Genomic DNA, 22,276 nt, shown 5'->3' with positions numbered 1-22,276 from the left:
AGATTGTGTCAGATGTTTAAAAAGCAATTTTTATTTCTGAATCCTTTTTTTCACAGAGAAGATTCTAAAAGCAGGTGCCAGGGGCTGCCAATCTTTGTGAAAAAGTACGAGTGCGAATACAAGCCCCCTCACACTGTGGGCAATGATAAGCTTCCTAAATAAGATTGTCAGGTCTACATGTTTTATGAAGATGTTTGTGGTTGTGTGAACGTTTATCTCATCCAACAGATGTAAATGGTGTGATAAGAAAAAAAAAGGTTCAGCACCAGATTCAACCAGAATAGATTATACATATTTTTTGAGGAGTCACATTGAGCGGCAAAATCGAATCATTTCATGCTTGAGACCAGGTGGCCATTTTTGCAAAACTTCAAGAAATTCCTTTATGGCATTCCTGAGATAACGCGTTCAGTGACCATGATCTTTGACCTTTGACCACCAAAACCGTTCCTCCTTGAGTCCAACTGGACGTTTGTGCCAAATATGAAGAAATTCCCGAAAGGCGTTCCTGAGATGTCACGATTACGAAAATGGGTACGTACGGACAGACGGACGGACAGACAACCCAAAGACATAACGCCTCTCAACTGTCGCTGAGCGAAAGCATAAAAATGTACAAAAGCAATCAAAGCGCATTTGTCAAGGAGGCATACGAAGTACAAGTACTCATGTTTGAGCCATGTGTGTCGTAATTTGAACAATCAAATTATTAATTTCTGCTATAAATAGTACTACTTTGAATTAGCTTTTAATCGCTCTCGTGTACATTTCATAACATATATCATATTTTTCAATACCTTCTTCTTCATCTTTACATTCTTGAAGATGGCGTGCACCCTCCAGGTCTTGGCAAACATGGCGCCAAAAGCTGTAGTGTATCCAACAATGAGGATCCATGTCCGAACCTATCAGAACATCAGGGGAAAACATAATTGTGTCACGTCTTCAACTGGTGATCAAGGCCTAAAACAACATCTGATCTGACAGGTATTTGCATTTTGCTCAAGATGTTCATTTAAAATAGCCTTGTGAAGACTTCTAAACATAAGAAGCTGTCAGATTAATGTTTCTTCTCTAAGTGTGGAGCTCTGGGAGAACGTCCTGGACCATGGAAGCTGCCACACTCCTAAGAGCATTTCATCTTAATGAGAAACAAAACGTAGACCTCTTAGTGCTTTGGCACAGAGGACACTGCTGACGTGTTTTCAAATATTAGAATTTGAATAAAGACTATGAATAGCTACAGAGTGCTTCTGTGTATTGTATATGTTTGAATGCTGTATGTGTGTGAGCCCTTTCTGCGCCGCAAATACTGCAAACCCTTCACGCAGTTACGCATGGCTCTCTTCACCATGCCATTCACGAACATATCTAGAGAGAGGAATAAAGCCAGGCAGGGACAGAGCACTGTGTAAAGAAGACAGCAACAAAAAAAACAATGACGCAATACATTCTCAAGGAGACCAGCACATATTGATTGGTGGCGAATGGATCAACCTCTGAAGTCCTTTGCTGTACAAGCTTGTCTGAAGTGACACGCTCTGTTTTGGCTCTGCAGCAAAGCTTCAGCCAGGTGGTGGCAGCTCGAGACGTGCCCTGCCTAACTTGATGCTGGTGTGCATGTGTGTGTGTGTGTGTGTGTGTGTGTGTGTGTGTGTGTGTGTGTGTGTGTGTGTGTGTGTGTGTGTGTGTGTGTGTGTGTGTGTGTGTGTGTGTGTGTGTGTGTCTGTGTCTGGGAGAGGGTATCTCAGTGGAAACTGGTTATCACTGTAATCAAAACTCTTTAATTAATCCAGCATCTACATAGTCACACAGTAATGATACCTGGGGGGGGAGACACTTAATGTGCTCCATGCTAGAGAGCCAGAGAGAGATCCCATCCCTTTTCACTTATGGTCGGTCACACGGTGCATGTGATTCGTGTTTCAGCAGTATTCTCCATATTTTAGCTCATGTACAGAACTATTTTGTTTGCCAATGGGCAAGGTTCGATTGAATATGACTGGGAGCCAACCCCGACTTCTATTCATTATTTTATGCATTGCTGAGAAGTGTTGAGGAAACTCACAGTGCAGAGGGTCTCAAACTCTATGTCAGAGACGAAACCTCCATCCAGGCCGAATAGGAAGATAGAGGCGTAGGAGAGCATGCCTCCTAGGATGATCAGGTTGTTCATGTAGGGACTGGACATCTTGATCAGTCTGGAAGAGAACAGATGGTTCGATTACAATATAATATATTAAAATAGAATATAATAGATCCTGTTCACCAGTAATACTTCAGTCGGATATTTAGGTGTTGAGGAGAGTGAAATGTGAAATAATAATGTACCTGTAGACAGTTAAAGGTTAATCATCATTCTAATGCTTCATCATTCTTTTACTTCAATATTACCTGTGGTTCTTCTCTTCTTTCAATCAGCCCCTTCTTCCTTCTCCCTTAACACCAATCCCTTATTTACTTTCCCGCTGCACCATATACGTTTATCTATTTCAACTTCACCAGCAAGCCTTCATATGACCCCTCCCTCCCTCCATCCTCCTACTCTCAAAGCTGGGCTTTTACCAATGCTGAATGCTGACCTGTGGTTGCGGTTCTTGATGTTGAAGAACAGGAAGGCCCCTGCCATGAGCATGCCTAGTATCGTGATGGTGGACAGGATGCTGTATAGGGGTACGTTGATGTGGCGCCGCTGCAGACGCACAAACGTACGATCCTTGGGAGGCTCTACACCTATGAAGAAGATGCCAAAAGTCTTTGTTTAAGGGTGGAAATACAGAAAACAGTGTAAACCTCTCCTTCTCCAGAGAGGTTTCTCTCTTCACAATTCAAGACCTGCTTCCTAATAGTGACACTACAGTGTCACAAAATAGTGACACTGCAGTGATTTGAAACCAATTTCCTGGTCCTCAGTTAGCCCTCGTCGAGTGGATGTATCTCAATGCACCACAGTCAAGTTATTGTGGTTCGACACTGCACTTTCTTACCTTTTGCTCTATTTTTCTCCCACCAGTGTGCCAATCGATTGCACTGGCATCATCGTACACATCTCCACTTACTGTGGTCAGGGATGTGGAGACAAGCATCTTAGATGGTACTGTCCGAGAGTTTGTTTATGAATGAATGAATGAAATTTATTTACAGAGCGCTTTTCACAGACATTTAAAAGCATAAAAAACACAATGTGACCCTAGGGTCAATAAATTACATACACAGAAAAAATATATATAATAAATAAAATAAAAATGTAAAACTTATTTTAAGAGGCTTATTTTATGTGGGGCAAGGCGACAAGATGGAGGGAAAGTGTGAGGGTGGTGAAGGGGGGAATAGCCAGGGGAATTAAACAAATTATTAAGTATGCCAACACATGCCAACCACGTGGGAGGAGTGAAAAATGGACTGGTAAATAATTTAGCTGATGGAGGACAGTTTAGAGCGGTAACGGAGAGTGGCGAGTCCCTATACGGAGTGGTGGTAGTGTCTGAGTATGTCTCTGAGTGGGTGTTTGTTTTGGAAAGAGTTTGGGTTCAAGTGAGCAACGACTTCGGGAAGGTAAGTGATTGGCCTTTAACATATATATATATATATATATATATATATATATATATATATATATATATATATATATATATATATATATATATATATATGTATAAACACACATCAGATGCATCAGGACACCTTTTTCTTCTTGAGTGAGTTTTACATCCCCGAGGCCACGCTCACACAGTCACACACTAATGCATGCACAAACACTAGGGGTGTAACGGTTCACAAAATTCACGGTTGGGTACGATACAGTGGAGCCACGGTTCGGTACGTTTCGCTACAGTAGAAAACTATAAATGCCAGAGAAATGTACTTTATTTTAAAATATATTTATTCATTACAACTAACATCATGAAGTTATTCTTTGACTTTGAACAATGATGGAACTATACCTGAGTGACCCATCTTCTGGGGTGTCTTCTTAGCAACACATAAGCATGAAAAACAAAATCTGCTCCTTAATGTTATGTAGTATTGCTACTTACATCTTGCAAAAGAGATTTTTAATCTCAATGGGACCACCTGGTTAAATAAAGGTTTTTAAAAAATGTATTCGGTTCGTCATGCGTACCGAACCGTGAGCCTCGTACCGAACGGTTCAATACGAATACGCACACCGTTACACCCCTAACAAACACCCATATCTAGTGTTCTTCATACCTTGGAACCTTATGGAGTTGTTGATGAGGTCCAGGACATCAGCAATTGCGTTGTACTCTCCCACCTTCACCTCCCGGCCCTCTGTTAAAAAACACACACACACACATACGAAGACATTAGAATAAATATTTGTACTTAAACTGTCCAAACTGGCTACTGGGTGAACACACCCTTTTTCTTTCACTTTCTAGACTGGTGTTAGAGTTTTAAAGCAAAGTTTTTGATCTGCAGCAAGAAATTGTTTTAAAAAACAATAACAGTCTTTATCAGGTTACTGGGAACCATGGCTGTCTGTGCAAAGATGGCATCCTGGATGGCAATCCATCCAGTAGACGCTGAGATATTTCCGTCTGGATCAAAACAGCGGACCAACCAACACACAAGCTTTCCTATCCCTCGAGCTCAACCATTGGCTTAATGGTTACACCAGTTTTGAAGTTTCTTGCTTGGTTTTCCAGCGAGTCATGTTAAATATCTCACGTGGCAGCCGGAAGGGTTTTCAAAATGTAGCCCCAATGATCCGTATTTCGCGAAAATGTCACAGAGGTTACTTTGAGTGAACAAGTCAATTTAGATTTAAACACTTCAGGACACAGAGAAGAATGGTCCAGCATTAAACTGCACAATCTGGCACTGTGGTTAGCGAGCTTCAAATCACAGTGAGATCTTCCTAAACCCATTAGCAATTTAACAAAAATATCCCTGACATTAAATTTCAAGGCACTTAGTTAAATTATCTTTTAAGATTCTTAATTTGTAGATTTCAGATAAAGCTTAATATGGACAGGGAATCGTCTTCCTGTTGTTGTTTTTTTTAGTTTTAATTATCAGTTTATTTCACCTCAAGGAAACCTAAAGTGCATCAGGGTAGGGAATCATAGAAACAAGCTAACAGATAAAAAAACATTGACAGCAACCAAGCAAGAGCCGATTTCAATGATAAGAATCTCCAACTTATGTGGAAGGAAATAATGAATAAAGGCAACTGAATCTGTCATCATCTCCGTTTTTATACTTCAATATACATCAACTTAAGTGCCTCCTAGATACAGTCAAGGGATTGTAAAGTTATGTACATCCGGGACTGAAAACACCGCTGTCGCTGTGGTGTTCTGTACAAACGCAGCTATTTCAGGATTTAGTGTTTTCTCTTCTAGACACCATAATGAGTCCCTCAGGTGTAATATTAAGGGAAGCATGACCTTGTCGGACAAGCCTGGGCCTTCACTCTTCTTCCCTCATAAAGATGACTTGCTTCAGAGTGTGCACCAGGGAGGAGGGGATGGGCGAGTTATTCTGATTAATTTTCTGTACGCACTACAAACAACCTGAATTTTCTTCCGGTGTGCATGCTTTCTGTCCCTGCGTCTCCCTGTTCTCACTGTCATAGGCCCATTGAACTCCTCAGCAGCATTGTCCTTGACAAGGAAAATGACAGATAACATCAGCTTATGCGGCATCACAGGGCACCGCGCTCCCCTCTCCTCTCTGTGAATCACCTCATTTGATCTCCACTTCTGGCATCAAAGCATCAGTAAATGTTGAAAATATTAGACAGGCTGTGAGTAACAATTTCAGACCAGCATACATTTTCATGTGCTGTATACACAATCAGGATTTGTATATCTCTCACGTCTCAGTGCTCAATAACCATGATCAACCATGATCAATAACCATGTTTGCCTTGACCACGTCCTTTGTTAGGATCTAAACAGTCGGAGGGATTAAATATCCGCACTCTTCCTTTGAGATGCTTGAATACTATCCTGGCACTCGATCCCACACAGGGAATATTCATGGCTGCAGCGGGCTTGTAATACTCAACCTGTCGCTCAGTCTGTGCGAAGACGTTTCACACCTTTTTGTTGGATTAGTCACTTCAAATATCTTGAAAAATCTGTGAAATGTGTTAACTGGACGTGAGACAACTTTTAGTTTCCTAACATGATATACTCATGACAAAATAATGTAAGAATAAGGCTGGTGACTCAAGTAAAATACCTGTTGCTGTACTTAAGCACAGTATTGGAATACATGTGTCTAATTATTGACACGCTAAATAGATTAAGAGGGGTTTTTTTTCACTGATGCAGCTGCTACTCAAGCACAGATAACTTGTCCTCTTTGGAGCAGAGCCTCATGCTGGTATGAAAATTCAAATATCAAAGTGGTGATTGCCGGAACTCATTTGCAGTATAACTCTTTAATAATGCTGAAATCCAGAGATCATTTATCAATTCATGCTGACCCGTCTTTACAAAAGTGTTTGTAAATGTGATTGAATTAATTTAGAGTTCTTTTATATTCTGCTCACAATAGTTTGTCTTTAATCGAGTTCGTGATTTTCATTTTGTTTCATGTCAGATCTGTGAAGTTCTAACATGAATAAAAAGGCTGCTTCATTTAAACACTTACAGTTCAATGATATTCTTGTGAGGTATTTAAATTGAAAGGCTGTGAGGAGACTATTGCCTGGAGGTAAACTGACAGCAGTGAGGGTGTTGCTCGTTCAAATCCCCGTCGAAGATGATAGAAAAGCAGGAAATGAATTCTTACAGGAGGGTTGTTGTAGATAGTAAATCCTATCATTTATCTCTAAGATCCAAAACATCTCAACCTTTTACGTATCAAAAGCTCAGCTTATATGTATCATTGAACCTCTCATCTTCTGACAGAATGACAAACGCCATGTTTCCTTATCTGCCCGCATGTTGATTTAAAATCTGTACTCAGAGGGACTGCGACTGTGTGCTACTGATGTAGCATACGGGGGGATTTGGTTGAGGGAAGTGTGCATTGGAGATCGAGTGTACAACTGTTTCAGGGAGGAGAGCAACGTAGAGATACAAGTGTGTGTCACAAATCAATAGCGATGTGTGGTGATGATTCAGGCAAAAGCTGAAAAATTCCCCCCAAAGAAATCCAGCCCTAACACTGCGGTAATTTAGTCATGATAACATTTACTTATTGGTTTATGCAAAGCTGCCAAACCCTTGAGACAGATGCCCCATCACCACCCAGGGCGATAGGTTAACCTCTCACCACAAACGCTCATACATAAGCTTTTGCTTAAGGAGGTTCCTTGCTGAGTGAAATGACCATGAATTATTAAGTGGCAGCCATGATAACAGCTGGTCAAACTGTCTTCAATGCTTCCTGTCTTATCTCCTCCAGCATAGGGTACACTGGACCATCCTTTATGAAGGCAAAGGAGATAATGTTGTCCCCCAATTCCTTGCAGCAGCAACATTTAGAGTAAAGAGACACACCATTCGGATGTCAATAACATCCGCAGTTACTGTTTAACTCACTAATTCTTCGCTGGTATGATTTCTGTTCTTGGACTTACTTGAATTGTGCAGCATTGAGTTTGTCACTGTACTCATTTCCTATAAATGAAGTTGCTTTAAAACAAAAACTAACTCTGTAGCCGAGTGTAAGTGCAGTCGGATTCTAACACCGCAGCGGCCTTTCCGTTAGTCTCTCTCGCATCTTTCTTGACCTCAGGGCGTTTTCCATCCAGGTCAAAGAAAAGCGGCTGGTAAGAGAGAGAGGACGTAATTGGTTTTGAGTGCGTCTTCATCAGAGTCAAACAAATCCAAACCTCACATTCTCTTAACCTCATAAAAGCCCACACAATATCTAAAACACCACTCCCCTAATAAGGATCTACCACACATAAACTAGGAGAGTGGGCTACAAATAGATTCTCAATGAATAAAAAGTACATATATCAGAGATATATTAGATCACATCCATCGACCTTTCAAAAACATCCCATTATATCAGCAGCAGCAGTAAATAGCCTGTATCAAGCAATATGAATAAGTGATGAGCAAAGCTTGACATAAGCCTATAAAAAGCAAGTCAGACGTTGCTCTTCATGAGGTCCTCAACTTTGTTGAGTTCAGTGACCCAGAAAGCTTCTCTACGTAGCAATATGTTGATAATATCTCCACCTCTAGGCGATGGTGTAATTCTTTCGATCCCACAAAGTTTAAGAGTTGCAGGAGAGCCATAATTACATTGAATATAGTTACGTTTGAATGCATCGTCCAGATGTTTGATCCATGTGGCAATCTTGTGCTCAGCTATTCTTTGTTTAATTTGACCAACATAGACTTGCCCGCATTGACATTTCAGGATATGTGTAGAATAACAATTGAAGGATTTGATGTCCATACAAATTTACAGAGTCTTACTTTCATACTACAGATTAATTTACTGTATTCATTTAGTCTTAGTTCAATTTAAAATATTGAAATGACCATGTGGTCTCCTTATTTGTTACAGCCCACTGAGCCTGGGCTGTAACAGCATTAGCATACTGTACATACACGGTCAGTCACCAACAGAGGCATGCACACCAGTAGGTTCATAAGCACTCACTTTCTGCTCTCTATCTCTATCACACACAGAGTGTGACGTATGCAGCCAGAGGGATCAAGCCCCTCTGCAATGGGGAAGATAAGATGGTTAGGCAGAGAGGACTGAACAGCACCATGCAGTGTGCTACATACAGGCTGGGGAGCCTGGGAGCTGGGAATCCCCTGCATCAAAATGCAATCTCTTGGTTATTCTCCCACTCAGCAGGCCCTGCTGGCTCAAAGATCCCCTCAGGAGGACATAGAGTATATTTTTATGTTCAAACTTTGACAGTCCAGAGATACATCCTGTCACCACGGAGGAGATCAAGAAAAGCACCATGGGCCTTACGCTTTCAAGTTTTACATTCACCTAACCTGCCCCCACACAGACACAGAGAGTCGGGCAGCTCCTTACATAAAGACTTCTGGGGATTTTACTCACAAAGTGAAAGTCTAAAATATTTCATATTTCTCTGACAAACAACCCTTGCAGTCATGCGAATAATGACTAACCTCTCTGGAAAAACAACTAATGCGATAAATGTGAGTACAAAGCTTCTGACTTGAAAACTGTGAAATCCTTCAGCCTCCCTTTCCTGCGTATACTGTATGACTCTGCTGCAAGCTTTCCCTCAGCTGTATTGGTCAGGATCCATTATCGGCACCGGGTACATCAACCGTGGCAGCCTTCTGGCCTGAGAAAAATTGTAAGTGGCTTTCCAAAAACTCTGGTAATCCTGCAACATTTCTGAAACAATTGCAGGTTTTATTGAACACAGATGTGCAGTGGCTGGAATTCAAACAAATTGTAGAACTAATTCTAACTCCAACTCAGTGGAGTCTCAAGAGCAAGTGTGGATGGCCGGAGGCGGCAAAACAAAGTTCTTTAAGATTGGTAGATTAATCAAAAGGTAAAGGTTTAAAAACAATATGTACAACAGAAAATCAAGACAGGTTAATGTGAGGAGTAGAGTAGTATTAGTGTCACTCATACCTTGAAACTGGTTAAATTTGATTGTGCCCATCCTCTCTCCGTTCCGAAACATGACTTGACCCTAAAAAGAAGGAAAAAAACAAAACAAAAAACACGTAAAACATTGGAAACACACATTTTATAACTTAAAATGTATTTTAAGTGGTAAAACATTTTATTCTGCTGAAGAATATGCAGCGTCAGCAGTTCAGTGAATTTCAGTAGAAACTTTGGTTGTGCAGAGTCTTGGCTCCTGCACACGCTGCATCTCATTTGATTAGAAGTTGCCAAGATTGATCTGTTCATCGGAGGTAAACTAAATTATCTTTGAGCAAATTATTTTGCTCATATCTTTGGAACCATGTCAGGTCAGCAAGGCTGCTTGATTTAACATTATGTTTGCTCACATAGCATTGGTACAAATATGAGTCTTTAAAAGGCAACTGTGAGACTCACATTTGGCTTCAGAAAAGTGTGTAGTGGTCAGTAAATCGAGTGAAGATTGTTTTGGTCAACATGAATTTCTCCACAAAAATATCAATCGGTCAATCAACCACCCTGTAGAAAAAACAATTGGCCGTCTTTGTAACTCAACAGGAACGAGACGGCAATTTCAAGCCAGGCAGCGTCTGCCAAACGCAGACAAGGTAGACAAAAGCAATTTAACTTTGTGGCAATATTGTGAGACATATTCAAATCAATTTGGCTTCTGTCGCCTTATCTCTCCCATGTATTCTCAGTCTTCCTCTCTCTTGTTCTATTTTCTCCTTCCCCCTGTCTCTTTATCTCTCTCTCCCTCTTCATCTACCAAGACTGTTGAATGAATTCAGCCAACCATCTGCTAACAGAGCTCCATCATTACACATTGAACTGGGCTCACATATTACTGTCTGGCTAACAAAACAGGTGAGAGTGGGACAGACAGACAGAGACACAGATAGACAGATAGATAGATAGAGATATATTTAGAGATGGAGCATTTGCATTAGCTGATTAAAAGACAGCTGAGGGGGGAATATGGGGAAGGAAGCTGGTGAGCCAATTTTGCCTCAAAAAGATGGCACGCTTTGAAGTAGCAGAGCAGGATCCCACCCCTCTGTTTGAATCCCAGTCTTTGTGCGTCATCTTTGATGTCAGTGTGCATGCACTTAATATGTTGTCACATTATGCTTATGTAATGTGGCCCTATCCCTGATGATGCATTTGTGTGAGCAGAACAAGCTACTTCTGAGACACAGGGCATCCGGTGCTGCCTTTACCCTGGTGATATACCTACAGCCAGATCCCCTGCTCACAATTTCACACCCCAGTGTCAATCTGACTTGTCAACACTAACAAGTTTCCTTTCGTCACACACTGCTCTTTACGACAACATGCTATGCGATTATGCCTGTAGCATGAGTAGGACAGTGCAGTGCACCCTGGTTCAGCTCATTAGATATTACATTCAGATAACTGTGGTGCGTAAACAGGGTCAGTCAATGTGAGATGAAAATAGGGCAACTTGACTTGATGGCTGTGAGTGTATGTATCAAGGTGTCTAGAGTAGCTATAGCTTCATCATCATGCTCTCGCTATGCATTAGCATTGCTGCCATAATTGCCCTTCACATCAGCAAAAGTGGCGCGAACTCAAACCTTAATGAAATGGCGTGTAGTTATTTTAACAGCCCCCAATTTGTTCTCTCAAGTGTATACACGGTTTGGAGAATATGCAAAGTATATCAAACATATGCAGGGGCACTCACTCTTACATTCTTAATTGCAAATACATGTCTGTGCGACACAGATTAAATGAACCTCCAATGACCAATAGTCAAAGAAGCTACTGTAAAGCCCTCTTGCTACGAGCTATTATGCTCCTCTGCAGCTCAGGCAACCTCACTGGAGTGTATTGACCCAGACAGGTGCCGCTTGTCTGCTATTCAAAGGATGTTCAGACCTGAGTCACAATGTTGGCTGATGGAGCAATCACTGTGTCTAGGCGTGCGTGTGTGTGTGTGTGTGTGTGTGTGTGTGTGTGTGTGTGTGTGTGTGTGTGTGTGTGTGTGTGTGTGTGTGTGTGTGTGTGTGTGTGTGTGTGTGTGTGTGTGTGTGTGTGTGTGTGTGTGTGTGTGTGTGTGGGTGTGTGTGTGTGCGTGTGTGTGTGTGTGTGTGCCTTTCTGAGGTGAGACGGTGGAGGCGGCCAGGTATCACTCTGGCTGAGGAGGTGAGAATACTGTCAGTGACAGGTGTGCCGAGATCAAATGAAATGTCAGTCTGTGGGCTGCGGGTGTAACATCCTCTAACTCTCCCACCTCTGTTTTACCTCCGTGTGGCTGTTTGAGATGACTGTCAAGCCTCGGGTTGTGCTGCTCACCATTACCCAGAAAGACACTGATACCAACACGATGACCACTGACCACAGATTTATTTATTGTTAAACAGCAACGCAAACATTTACCCACAAACTTGTCATCTCCAATCACAATATGCTGTTTCTCTTCCCATCAGCCCTCCCGGGTACATTCCAGTGTACATCATCTTGTGGTTCTCGCAGCTATCTGCACTCTCTGTGCCCTGAAAGTCTCTCCCAGCTAATGTCAGCCTTTTTCTCTACGGCCCTGACAGCAGCCAGATCAATACTGTGGAGCCCTCCATGATCACTCTCCTGCTGCGGCTGTTAAGAATTCAGCAGCAGGACTGAGATCAGCGCAGAATGGACATGGTTTGGTCCCATGAGACCCGTGCCTTTACACAGCAAACACACGGCGTAAAATCGTGACAACAGGAGAGACACGAGGCTCATTTCAAGGTGCGATCTCATATTATCAAGCACGCGTGCACACGTTTAAACCAAGGGCAAGCAGCAATTTCACTAGACATGGATTTATTTCATCGGAAACCCAGTAGGAGTCATTGCAATTCACAAGCAAACCGAGCGAGTTGTGTCATAGCCCCTTTTGAAATCTGAATACGAAAATAGCATAAAAGATGTATATGCAGTGTGGAAGGGAAATGTCCTTCCTATGTCTTTGTTCGTCATGTGTGGGTGGAAGTTTCTATGTGCTAGGTGTGCTACATACAGGGAACACTTTTGATCTCATTTCATGTATCTCCTAAAATAACAGCTTTAATAGTGAACAGATCTCACATCTTTGGGTACAAAGATGCATTTAATTATTTTTGCAATGTCGCTGTATTTAAACCACGTATTGTTTACCACATGCACACGATTCTATCTCCGATTTTTTTTATACCAATCAGGATTGTGGTTGTCAAAAACAAACACATCATTATAATGAGAATTTAGATTTTTTTTGTAGGACATCAGCAAAACAAGAGCAATCAGATTTACTGTCAAATTACTACCAATGTCCATTTCCCATTACTTCCTGTTGTTATGTAAAACTAAACTCTCAAAACCAATTTCAATTTCTACATTTACATCATCCCTTCATTTTACATTGTGACAGCAAGCTCCCCACAGGTCAAAAGTAACAAATAATAGTTAGTGAAGTGCTTTACATAAGTGCAATGTAAAGTAAGCTTTCTTCTGTTACTCCGTTAGGTTCCTAGAGAACACTCTCACCGTCTTGTTTAAACTCTGAATGCAGGGCTTTTACTTCTAATGAAGTATTTAAACACTGTGGTGTCATTAGTAAACTCAAGTAAAGGACTTCTTTCACCACTGACAGCCACATGTGTACAATCAATATGAGTCAATACTAATATTAAGGACCGGAGAGAAGAGGATCGCTATTCGATCCAACCAACCTAACAGGACTTCATTATCTATTTGTGTGAGGCGAGTAAAACGTGGATGAAATGCTCCATGGCCATCAATATTCCTGCATGGCTTTGCATCCCCGAGTCTCTGAGGAAAGACTCAATGTCAGCCTGGTCCTAATCAGCAGCCCTGGTCTGAGAGTCTGGAGTAGGGGGGTGAGGAATGACGACCCGAAGGATTAGGTCGAGTCCTGCAACACACACATACACCTCTAGGGACGTTAGCCAAAGAGGAGCTCACAATAACATCAGTCAGTTCTTGTACTGATTTTCTCAAGGCTATTTTCTCTTTCTTTTCTTCTCTTTTCTGTTGAAAATTACACTGTATCTGTATTTATATCATATTATGTCCATTTCTCTCCTGTGTTCCACCCTGACTTCAGTCTCTCACCTTTCCACATTTAGTAAGTGTTTATTACCTCCCTAATATTTCCAGTATAGCCAATCTTTCTCTCTTTTCTCCTCCTTTTTATTTATTATTCATTGATTTGGAAACACAGTTATGAATATGATATGAGTAATGTTCTGCTTTACTGTAAGGCCCTGCATGCCGACTGGCTGTCTAGGCGGGGAGCAGCATAGTATCCTCAAACAATGGGAGTGTCCTTTACACAGAAACAGGAGATATCCTCTAACAGCTCAATACAGCAGCAAGAGTGAGCACATGCACAGGTGCGCGCACACACACACACACATACATACAGCCTGTAGATAGCATAGCCACCAGGATCAATCTTGAATGCATTGGAGTGAGTCGGCAGCACCAAATGACACCACTTTAGGCGTCATCCAGAGACAAGGATGGCTAAGTAACCTTCTCTGCAAACAAGCTTCCAGCCTTACAGAGCAGTAATTGATGCCTCTATGTGTTTCCTGATTTCGATTTTGCAAACTCCATACTGTACAAACATAGAACATACATAGTTTATAGGCATAGACACAGATGGATGTTTTATTTTCCCCCAAAAGATGCTCCATCTTCGGTGGTAACATTTTATGTGGCGTTTTGATTGTGTGTCTTGAAACCATGTTTTTGATCTTGTATGTACTGACTGTATGAGTGTCGTTGTCCTTTTCCCTCACTGTACCATATATGCCTCGACAATATTAACAAAAACATTTTTCTTGCATGCACATGTAAATGTAGATGTACAGTATAGCGTCTGGGGAGTATCCTTGTGTCGACAATAGGAGCTCTGATTGCTCAGTTTACATTGTTTTAGTGAGTGAAGGAAGAGAAACCTATTTTAACGACCAACATGTCAGACTGTGCCATATTTATACATAATGTCCATATTTAAAAAACAAAAAAATGAGCAATTTGCTGCTTCACTTACTGTAACACCAAAGAAGTTGGTCTCATTCATGACGTTCAGCACCATTTTTCCCACTTCGCGGTCATCCACAGTGAAGTTATGGTAGGTGTTCTTCCGTTTTTCTACCCGGAGCAGTTCCATCACTCGAGTCAAGGTTTTAGCAATGACCCACATCCCATCGTAGGCAAAGCCGTGAAACTTGCTGGCCTCCACACCTTTCTGCTGAAGCTCTCGGCTGTACTCCCTCTCGTAGTCCTTAGGGGTCTGAAAGACAGGTAAAAACGAGACTAGAAAGAGAAAATGTGCAACATTGTGCAATGTCTTCCAACCTGCATGTGCTACCATGTGACATGACTTGTGAGTGTGTTCGCAGCGTTTATCACAACATAACCGAGAGCTTCCAATGCAAAATACTCCCGTCCATAAACTAACTTTGACCATGACTACGATCTTGAACATTACTTTCTCTTTTCAGATGGCATTGTTCTAATGTAATACACTACTACCGTAGTTCATTGTCAGCTAAAGGTAAATAAGATCATTTTGAAAAAATGTTCCAGAACAACACAAGATTTTACATGACATTTTAGGATACTTTTTCTCTCATTTTCTATGAGTTTTCAATGACTGGAAAAAAAAAATTCCAGGACGCATGTGAACCCTGAAAGTTACTAGAAATGCTGTTTTAGCATCAATGCTACTGTACAGGGTAATGCAGTGTGAAAATAAATCCCACGATTGATCTCTGGTCTAAAGACATGCATCTAAAGTGTCTTTTTGTGGAAATGGTATATATGCTTGCGATATATGATATATTCAGACAGAAAAAACATTGTAGGTGAGTCACCTTCTTGGTACTGTATATTTGTTTCCCTTTGTTTTATATAAACTGACTTAACATTTAATGACACATTGAATTACTTAACACAACAATCCTGTGAAGTATAACAGTGGGGGTCACTCACCCTGCCAGAGATGCCCTTAATCTGGCGAGCGCTGAGTGGCTCAAAGTCCACACTGATGTATCCCTCCATGGCTGTGAGCAGCTTCTTGGTGGTGCAGTTGGTGCTGTTGGCCTGCTCCCACCAGTTGCCCTGGTACCAGCCGGGGATAATCCACTGGTATTTACTGCCAAACATGTTAAGATTATATGCCTGGGAAGGGGTAGAAAAAAGACTGGACGTTGAGGCAATATAACAGCAGGAGATACAGTACAGTATATGGAGATGAACTTTTGCTGCTAGAAAACTGAGAATACTGAAATCATGACCTAAGCAACAAGGGCAAAACATTGCACATGAGCCAAAAACCATAGAAAGCCAAATCATGTCACCCCAATCACTGAACCAATTGTACACCAAACAATATTTTAATTACTTGGCAATATATCTGACAGCTTTCACTTGTAACTAGACTAAGGACTTACGCAGCAGAAGACTTTGGATGCCAGGTTCTCGTCAAACTGGCCGATGATTATTCTAACGTCGTTGTCCTGAAAAAATAAAGAATAACACTTCGTGACTAAAATGGCAAATATGAGCACCATGCTCACACAGATTTCTACAGTAAATATAAAGCATATATTTGAAATGGCTTGTTTACATAATCAAGATTATACTGCATCACTGAAGCAGTGGCTGAGTCGCAGAATGTCGATCCATAACAACAGAGACACAAGTGTCAGGGAGCAGAACTGCTTTCCTTGCCAGCCAGCACAGATATGCATGGAGATTCGGAGCACACGCTGCCTGTTGATTGACTGTGTAAATAATTCAGATTGCCCGGGTGGAAGTGCAGCATGCTTCATGTTGGGGGAAAAAAAAATCAGACTCTGGGACCAACAAAATAATTGAGTGTGCACATGCGTATGTATAGTGCTGTACAAACACAAGCACAGGCCTGTATGAACACATGTTCACACAAGTGGATGGTGACAAGCGCACACATCACAGTGCAACATTGCCCCAAAGCTAATCCAATAATACTGACACAGGTTTGATGAATCAACACATTATGCTCAACAAAGCTCGAGGTGATGTGTGATGGATGGAGAAAAGTCCATCATAAAGCCCTTATTCAACCACGGCACTTATTCAGAAAGACACCAAATCTAGAAGCAATTTAACAACAAAAAAGGAAATCTGAAAACATAGAATTGAATGGTGGACCTACTTTAACATTTTGGTATTATTCACTGACAGTTGTCGAATAAACACACCAGCTGTATTTTCAATGAGCCTACTGTATAGTGTTCTGCCTTTATTCTGGATAATGAGAAGCCATTACGAATACAGTGAAGTCATCTTCCCTCAGGCAAGCACTACCATATGTCATGCATCCACAAATCAGAGGGGGCAACCAATCACTGTCATTTTAAATCCAATCGCTCGAGGCGATTAGATGCACAAGGAGCTACCCAACAGCCAAACAATGTAGTTATTCCTCTGAAAAGATTGGATGCACTGGATATATATTATATAGAGAAATCTGAAAGATTAGTTCGATATATGAAGACAGATAAATAGATGGATATCTATCTGTCTGTTGGTCTGATAGATGCTAATGTGCTACCTGCAACACTAAGATTTATTTCAAAACAGAATTATCTATGTAGGTTCTAGCATTGCATATGGGAGACACACACACACACACACACACACTAAAGACTATGAAAACTTTCAGAAAGCCGAGCAGTTCAATCTAAAGGCTGCTTTTGTGGTTCATTATTAAAGCCAGAAAGCATTCTGAGACATTTAAAGGGGTCTTTTGTAAGAAGCCCTAAGTGGTGTGTGTGTGTGTGTGTGTGTGTGTGTGTGTGTGTGTGTGTGTGTGTGTGTGTGTGCGTGTGCGTGTGCGTGTGCGTGTGTGTGTGTGTGTGTGTGTGTGTAAAGTGCAAGTGGCTGCTCAATAACACTGCCCTACACTGGAGGAGAGGCACTTAACCCAAATGACTCCAGCCACGGCCTAGAACCACAATATCAGTATAAATTCTGGCCTGCCTGGCAAAAACATGAAAACACTGTGTATGGTGTGCAAGGGCATGAGTGAGTGTGTTGTGTTTGTTTATCTAGATGGGCTAGGTCACTACAGGGCTCCACATCACCCTGGTTGCTTGAGCTTTTATATAACTACAACAATAATTGCTTTCAACGAGGGTAGTGTTAAGGGCAGCCTTGCCTGCTTTACCCGTGACAGGGTTGTTTGTAACTTTATGATGGTGATTTATACGTGATAATGGTTTCAGTAATACTGTTCCTTATAAGCCCGATCAGGCACTGTTAAGGCTTATTAGGCACACACACACACACACACACACACACACATACTAATGATGGTCGTTTGTATGAGCTTATGGGAGATGGGATTTGTAGACTGCAGATGTGCGATTTGGACAAGCAGATGTGCTTCATCAGCGAAAAACACTGCAGATTACAGGAACAGCAGCTCTGATGACATTATCAATAACAGATAATATGCAATGGACAAACCTATAATGATAATATCTGTGCAAACCATTTGTCTTGAGCCTTTTCCTCTTTCTTTTCAGGCCCACAATGAAAATGCAGCAAGCAAAACTCATTCTGCATTAAAGACAAGTTCTGTTTACAACAGGGAGTCTATTAGTTTGTTACATGTTTAAATCATGGCCAATAAACAGCACCTACAGCAAAGGTTAAGGAGGTAAGGTGGATATGTGTGCTCAGACCCAAGGGGAACACTGAATTCTAAAATTGGAAATAGCTGCTTTTCAAACAATGTATTAAGCAAAGGATAAGTTAAAGTTGTACATATGAACAATATTTGAGAATAATATTGAAAGTCATACATGTATGGAGGGTCCTTTGTCGTGCCACAATTGCTGCATCAGTGAGGCAAAAGAATGTTTAAAAAGAAATGGACCTTTCCTACGTCATATCTGCGGGGTAAGAGTCCTGAATGCATGATGAATAATTCAATCATGATAAATAATAAAGTGTTTTGGACTTAATTTAGATTTCAGGACATTTATTCTCATGTGGCCCTCTATCGAATGCAAGCTCCCTTAATTCACCTTCAGTCACAAAAATGTTGAAAAACCCTGGTCTATAAAATGTATGCTGGCATTGTTATTGTAATGTTCAATTAGAAGAAGAAAAAAAACTTGACTGTGGGTAAAATTAGAAGGTACGTATGGGGGTTTCATGTGTAGGCCTGCCTTTGTTTTCCGATGTTGTTTCGTCCGCCTGTCCAGCAACAGCAGAGAAGAAGAGATGACCGATGAAAAAGCAGAAATCGACCAAGAAATGTTGAAGGCTGCTTCGATGCCTCGCAGCAGAAATGCCTGTCTGCTTTTTGAATATTCCAGCTGGATCACAGATGTAAGTGCTCTATTTGTGGGTCACACAGTGACGCCATGGCCCCCTTATCTCCCCCCCCCCCCCCCCCACACACACACACACACACGGTCGCACCTATACAATCACACAACAGAGAACCAAAAAAGAACAGGCTTCACAACGGAATCTGTGTCACCCTCTACCTCATCATGTTACGTAGCTGTCGGGGAGACAGAAAACTGCCGTTGCGAGAAGAGCGGGAAACGGACCATTAGGGTGTCAGAGTGGCCCCCGCCCACCCTCTCCAAACATTCTGAAAAGCTTTCGAGGCGACACTGTGATTTGAATATTTAGAGTTGATCAAGGAAGGATGGCGTCAGCTTACAATGTCAGCCCTCAACATTTAGAGTTACACATATATTTTAGGAAAGACAGCTTATCTCGCCGTTCCTTTCTCTCTCCCTCTGTCTTATCACCTCTCTGTTGCATTTCTCTCACTGTGCCACGTAACTTTCTATGAACAAATATATTTAGACTCCTTCACACTGAAACCTTGTATGTTGCCAGTAAAGCGGCACCAGACACCGGGTCATGTATTTGATTTACTTCCATTGACAACGTTTTCTGCTGTAAACAAAATGCGGCACTGACTCATTGTTCACATACAACTGAGGGCAGAAGCATCTCTGACTGCCTGTGGAGAGAGTTTGGATAATTTAGCCTTCAAACTTGACTGCATTGACATCCGATTCTTTTGCATTTTTGCTACATCAAAGCAATGATCTGATCAACCATGCATGTTAATACAAGGAATAAATGGCTGAAGATATGAAGGTCTAACATCTCAATATTGGCCCAATAATGATCTACTTTTGTTCTGTCTCATTACATGTTAAAAGAGAGAAGAAGAATAAAAAAGAAACCCTGTATGCATGTGTACCAGCCAATACAGTGTCCTTGTTACGCTGCCCTGCTCTATACAGTCAAAGATGCACAATTCTCTGACAAAGTGTTCATTGTCCAAGATTGACTTTGGATGGCATCAACTCATACGCAAATACAGTATTAAAGAAATAAGTATAATTATGACTCTCTGCATCTCTTTCATCCGAATAAACCTTGAATCCACTTTTCTATTCGTAGTTAGAATTGTTCAGGAATGATGACTTACCTTGAGCTTCTTGACATTGACACAGGGGTCATTGGAAAAACTTTCTGTATCTGCAATCTGAATGTCTCCTTTCTCCAGCTCATTAGTGAGATCATTCCTCACCTAAAAGAGGGGGAGAGAGAGAGAGAGAGAGAGAGAGAGAGAGAGAGAGAGAGAGAGAGAGAGAGAGAGAGAGAGAGAGAGAGAGAGAGAGAGAGGGCGTTGATAATTGACCATGCCATTTGTTCATTGCTCTGTTCACGGTATGAACCTTTATGGGTGACACTCCCCCGGCAACTTCCTGGTTGTCGTCTAAAAAGACAACTGTCCTACACGTTCCTTGTCACATGGATTGGCATTATTTTTAGATTCATAACTGGCCATTCAAAATTGAGGATAAAGTGGGGAAATGCAGGAAAGAAACATTCATGTCATCAAAAAAGATTGCCATTCAAAACAAATGTGTGAATCCATTGATGAGCTATAATCAACTTACTTCCAGTCGCTGTAAACTCCATGAGAAACAATCGATGAGGTTGAAGTAAAAGCCAATAGAGTATGATTAATGAAATACGCATATATATTTCTGCTTACTTAATTTGACTCCGACTATGATCTTGAAATATAAGTAGAACCCTTTTGTTCAAAGCAAAAATGCTTGAATACATTTTTCAAACAAAACCATCACAGGATATCTTGCTGACAATTTCCCATACACCTCTTAACAATAATACTTCAAGTTTTTAGATCTTATATCTGTATACAATGTATATACAGTAATATGTAGATAGTGTGTACAAAACAAGATAGATAGATGCAGGCTACTTAATGTTTCGAGCTTGTGTCTGAATGCTGTATCTTAAATTGTGAGTGGAAAGACAGAAACACAAGCATCTTAACATCACAGCATGACAGAGACATATTGCTACGGAAGACATCAAAAACGTCATCATTATGATTTAACTCTCTCTGTTCAATGTGGATTGTAACATCTGTCAAACATATATCTGTGTTTTTGTGTGTGTGTGTGACACAAGAAAGCACAATTGTATGCGTCTCAACTGGTAAAAGAAAATGATATATTTATAAAAGATAAGACAAATGTACAGCACTGTAAATGTATCTGCAGCAACTGAACATCTGCTTTGACGTATTGGTTCAGTGGAATGCTGGGTAATGGGATCAGAGAAAAAGGGAGAATGGAGCAAGTACCCCACAGTGATGCGAGCTTGCGGTGGTTTATCAATCTGCCTCTCGCTTTCGCTCCCCTAACAAACACACATACTAGGATTCATCCCTCTGGCTTCCCTCCTCAAACTACAGTTTTAGAAAAGGCCTTTTTTTCACCGCAGACATTTTGACTTGTCATAGAAGGAAAAGCACAATTGTAACTGATGCCATTAATGATAGCTCTGATCCATTTAGGTGCTCTAGTAAGGCATGATAATGAGCCGGCATGCACAATATCAGGGCCCTGGCATGGGACCAACTCCATGGAAAGCAAACATTGTGAATGTTACGCCTGTGTCGTCAAAACGTCTGGTGTGACAACGATCTACAGTACACATGCTGAGGTTTACTGTTGACATCTCGTCCTCTCTCTTTGGCCTGTTTTTTCTGATGTCCTCCGGCCATGCCCTGCAGCCATCGGCCTCTCCACCTTCATCCGAGAGTTTGGCATTAGGGGCCGTGATGAGACATCAGAGAGGGTGTGCGCTCAAATGGGCATGCCAAGCCAACGTGTAACAGTTGAAGGCCCTGTGTGTTTGCCCTACATTTGTCTGTAATCGTGCGTGTGCCATTGGTTGTTTCCATATTTACGTTTCCTATATTGCTTCAAATGCATCTTGGGACTGCCAAGGCTATGAATGGAATTAGTTTTATACATAGAAACACTGTTCCTTGAGTTAGACTTCATCCAAAATCCATGTTCAGCTTGAAATGTCCCCATTGAAAGATAATGGAGGGTTGGATCAGCCTGAATTTATAATATTTATAATGACAGGTTGTCATCACAGAACAAAGGCATAAAAACCTCCGCGGAAACTGTACAAACCATTCCTCCAGCATATACTTCCACTAGAGACACATGGAGAGCAACATCCTGACTGGCAAACATATTTAGCCCTATTTAGACAAAAATAAAACTGTGGAATATACTGCAGTGGAAAGCAG

The 22,276-nt window shown here is 41.3% G+C and overlaps 1 protein-coding gene across 1 annotated transcript in view; it reads right to left on the bottom strand.

The window, feature by feature from the left end:
* gabbr2 (gamma-aminobutyric acid (GABA) B receptor, 2) overlaps positions 1-22,276 on the bottom strand; it is a gene marked incomplete at both ends in the record, with an annotated part of 138,986 nt that overhangs the window by 39,669 nt on the left and 77,041 nt on the right. The window contains 9 exons of the mRNA XM_079287663.1: positions 798-905; positions 2,069-2,201; positions 2,583-2,733; positions 4,213-4,293; positions 9,574-9,634; positions 14,657-14,899; positions 15,601-15,789; positions 16,062-16,127; positions 20,123-20,224. Coding sequence (XP_079143789.1) covers positions 798-905; positions 2,069-2,201; positions 2,583-2,733; positions 4,213-4,293; positions 9,574-9,634; positions 14,657-14,899; positions 15,601-15,789; positions 16,062-16,127; positions 20,123-20,224 — 1,134 coding nt within the window. The remainder of the gene's footprint in view (positions 1-797; positions 906-2,068; positions 2,202-2,582; positions 2,734-4,212; positions 4,294-9,573; positions 9,635-14,656; positions 14,900-15,600; positions 15,790-16,061; positions 16,128-20,122; positions 20,225-22,276) is intronic.

The sequence above is a fragment of the Melanostigma gelatinosum genome (genome assembly GCF_949748355.1).
Source record: "Melanostigma gelatinosum genome assembly, chromosome: 17".
NCBI lineage: Eukaryota > Metazoa > Chordata > Actinopteri > Perciformes > Zoarcidae > Melanostigma > Melanostigma gelatinosum.
This window is presented reverse-complemented; position numbering and strand designations above follow the sequence as displayed.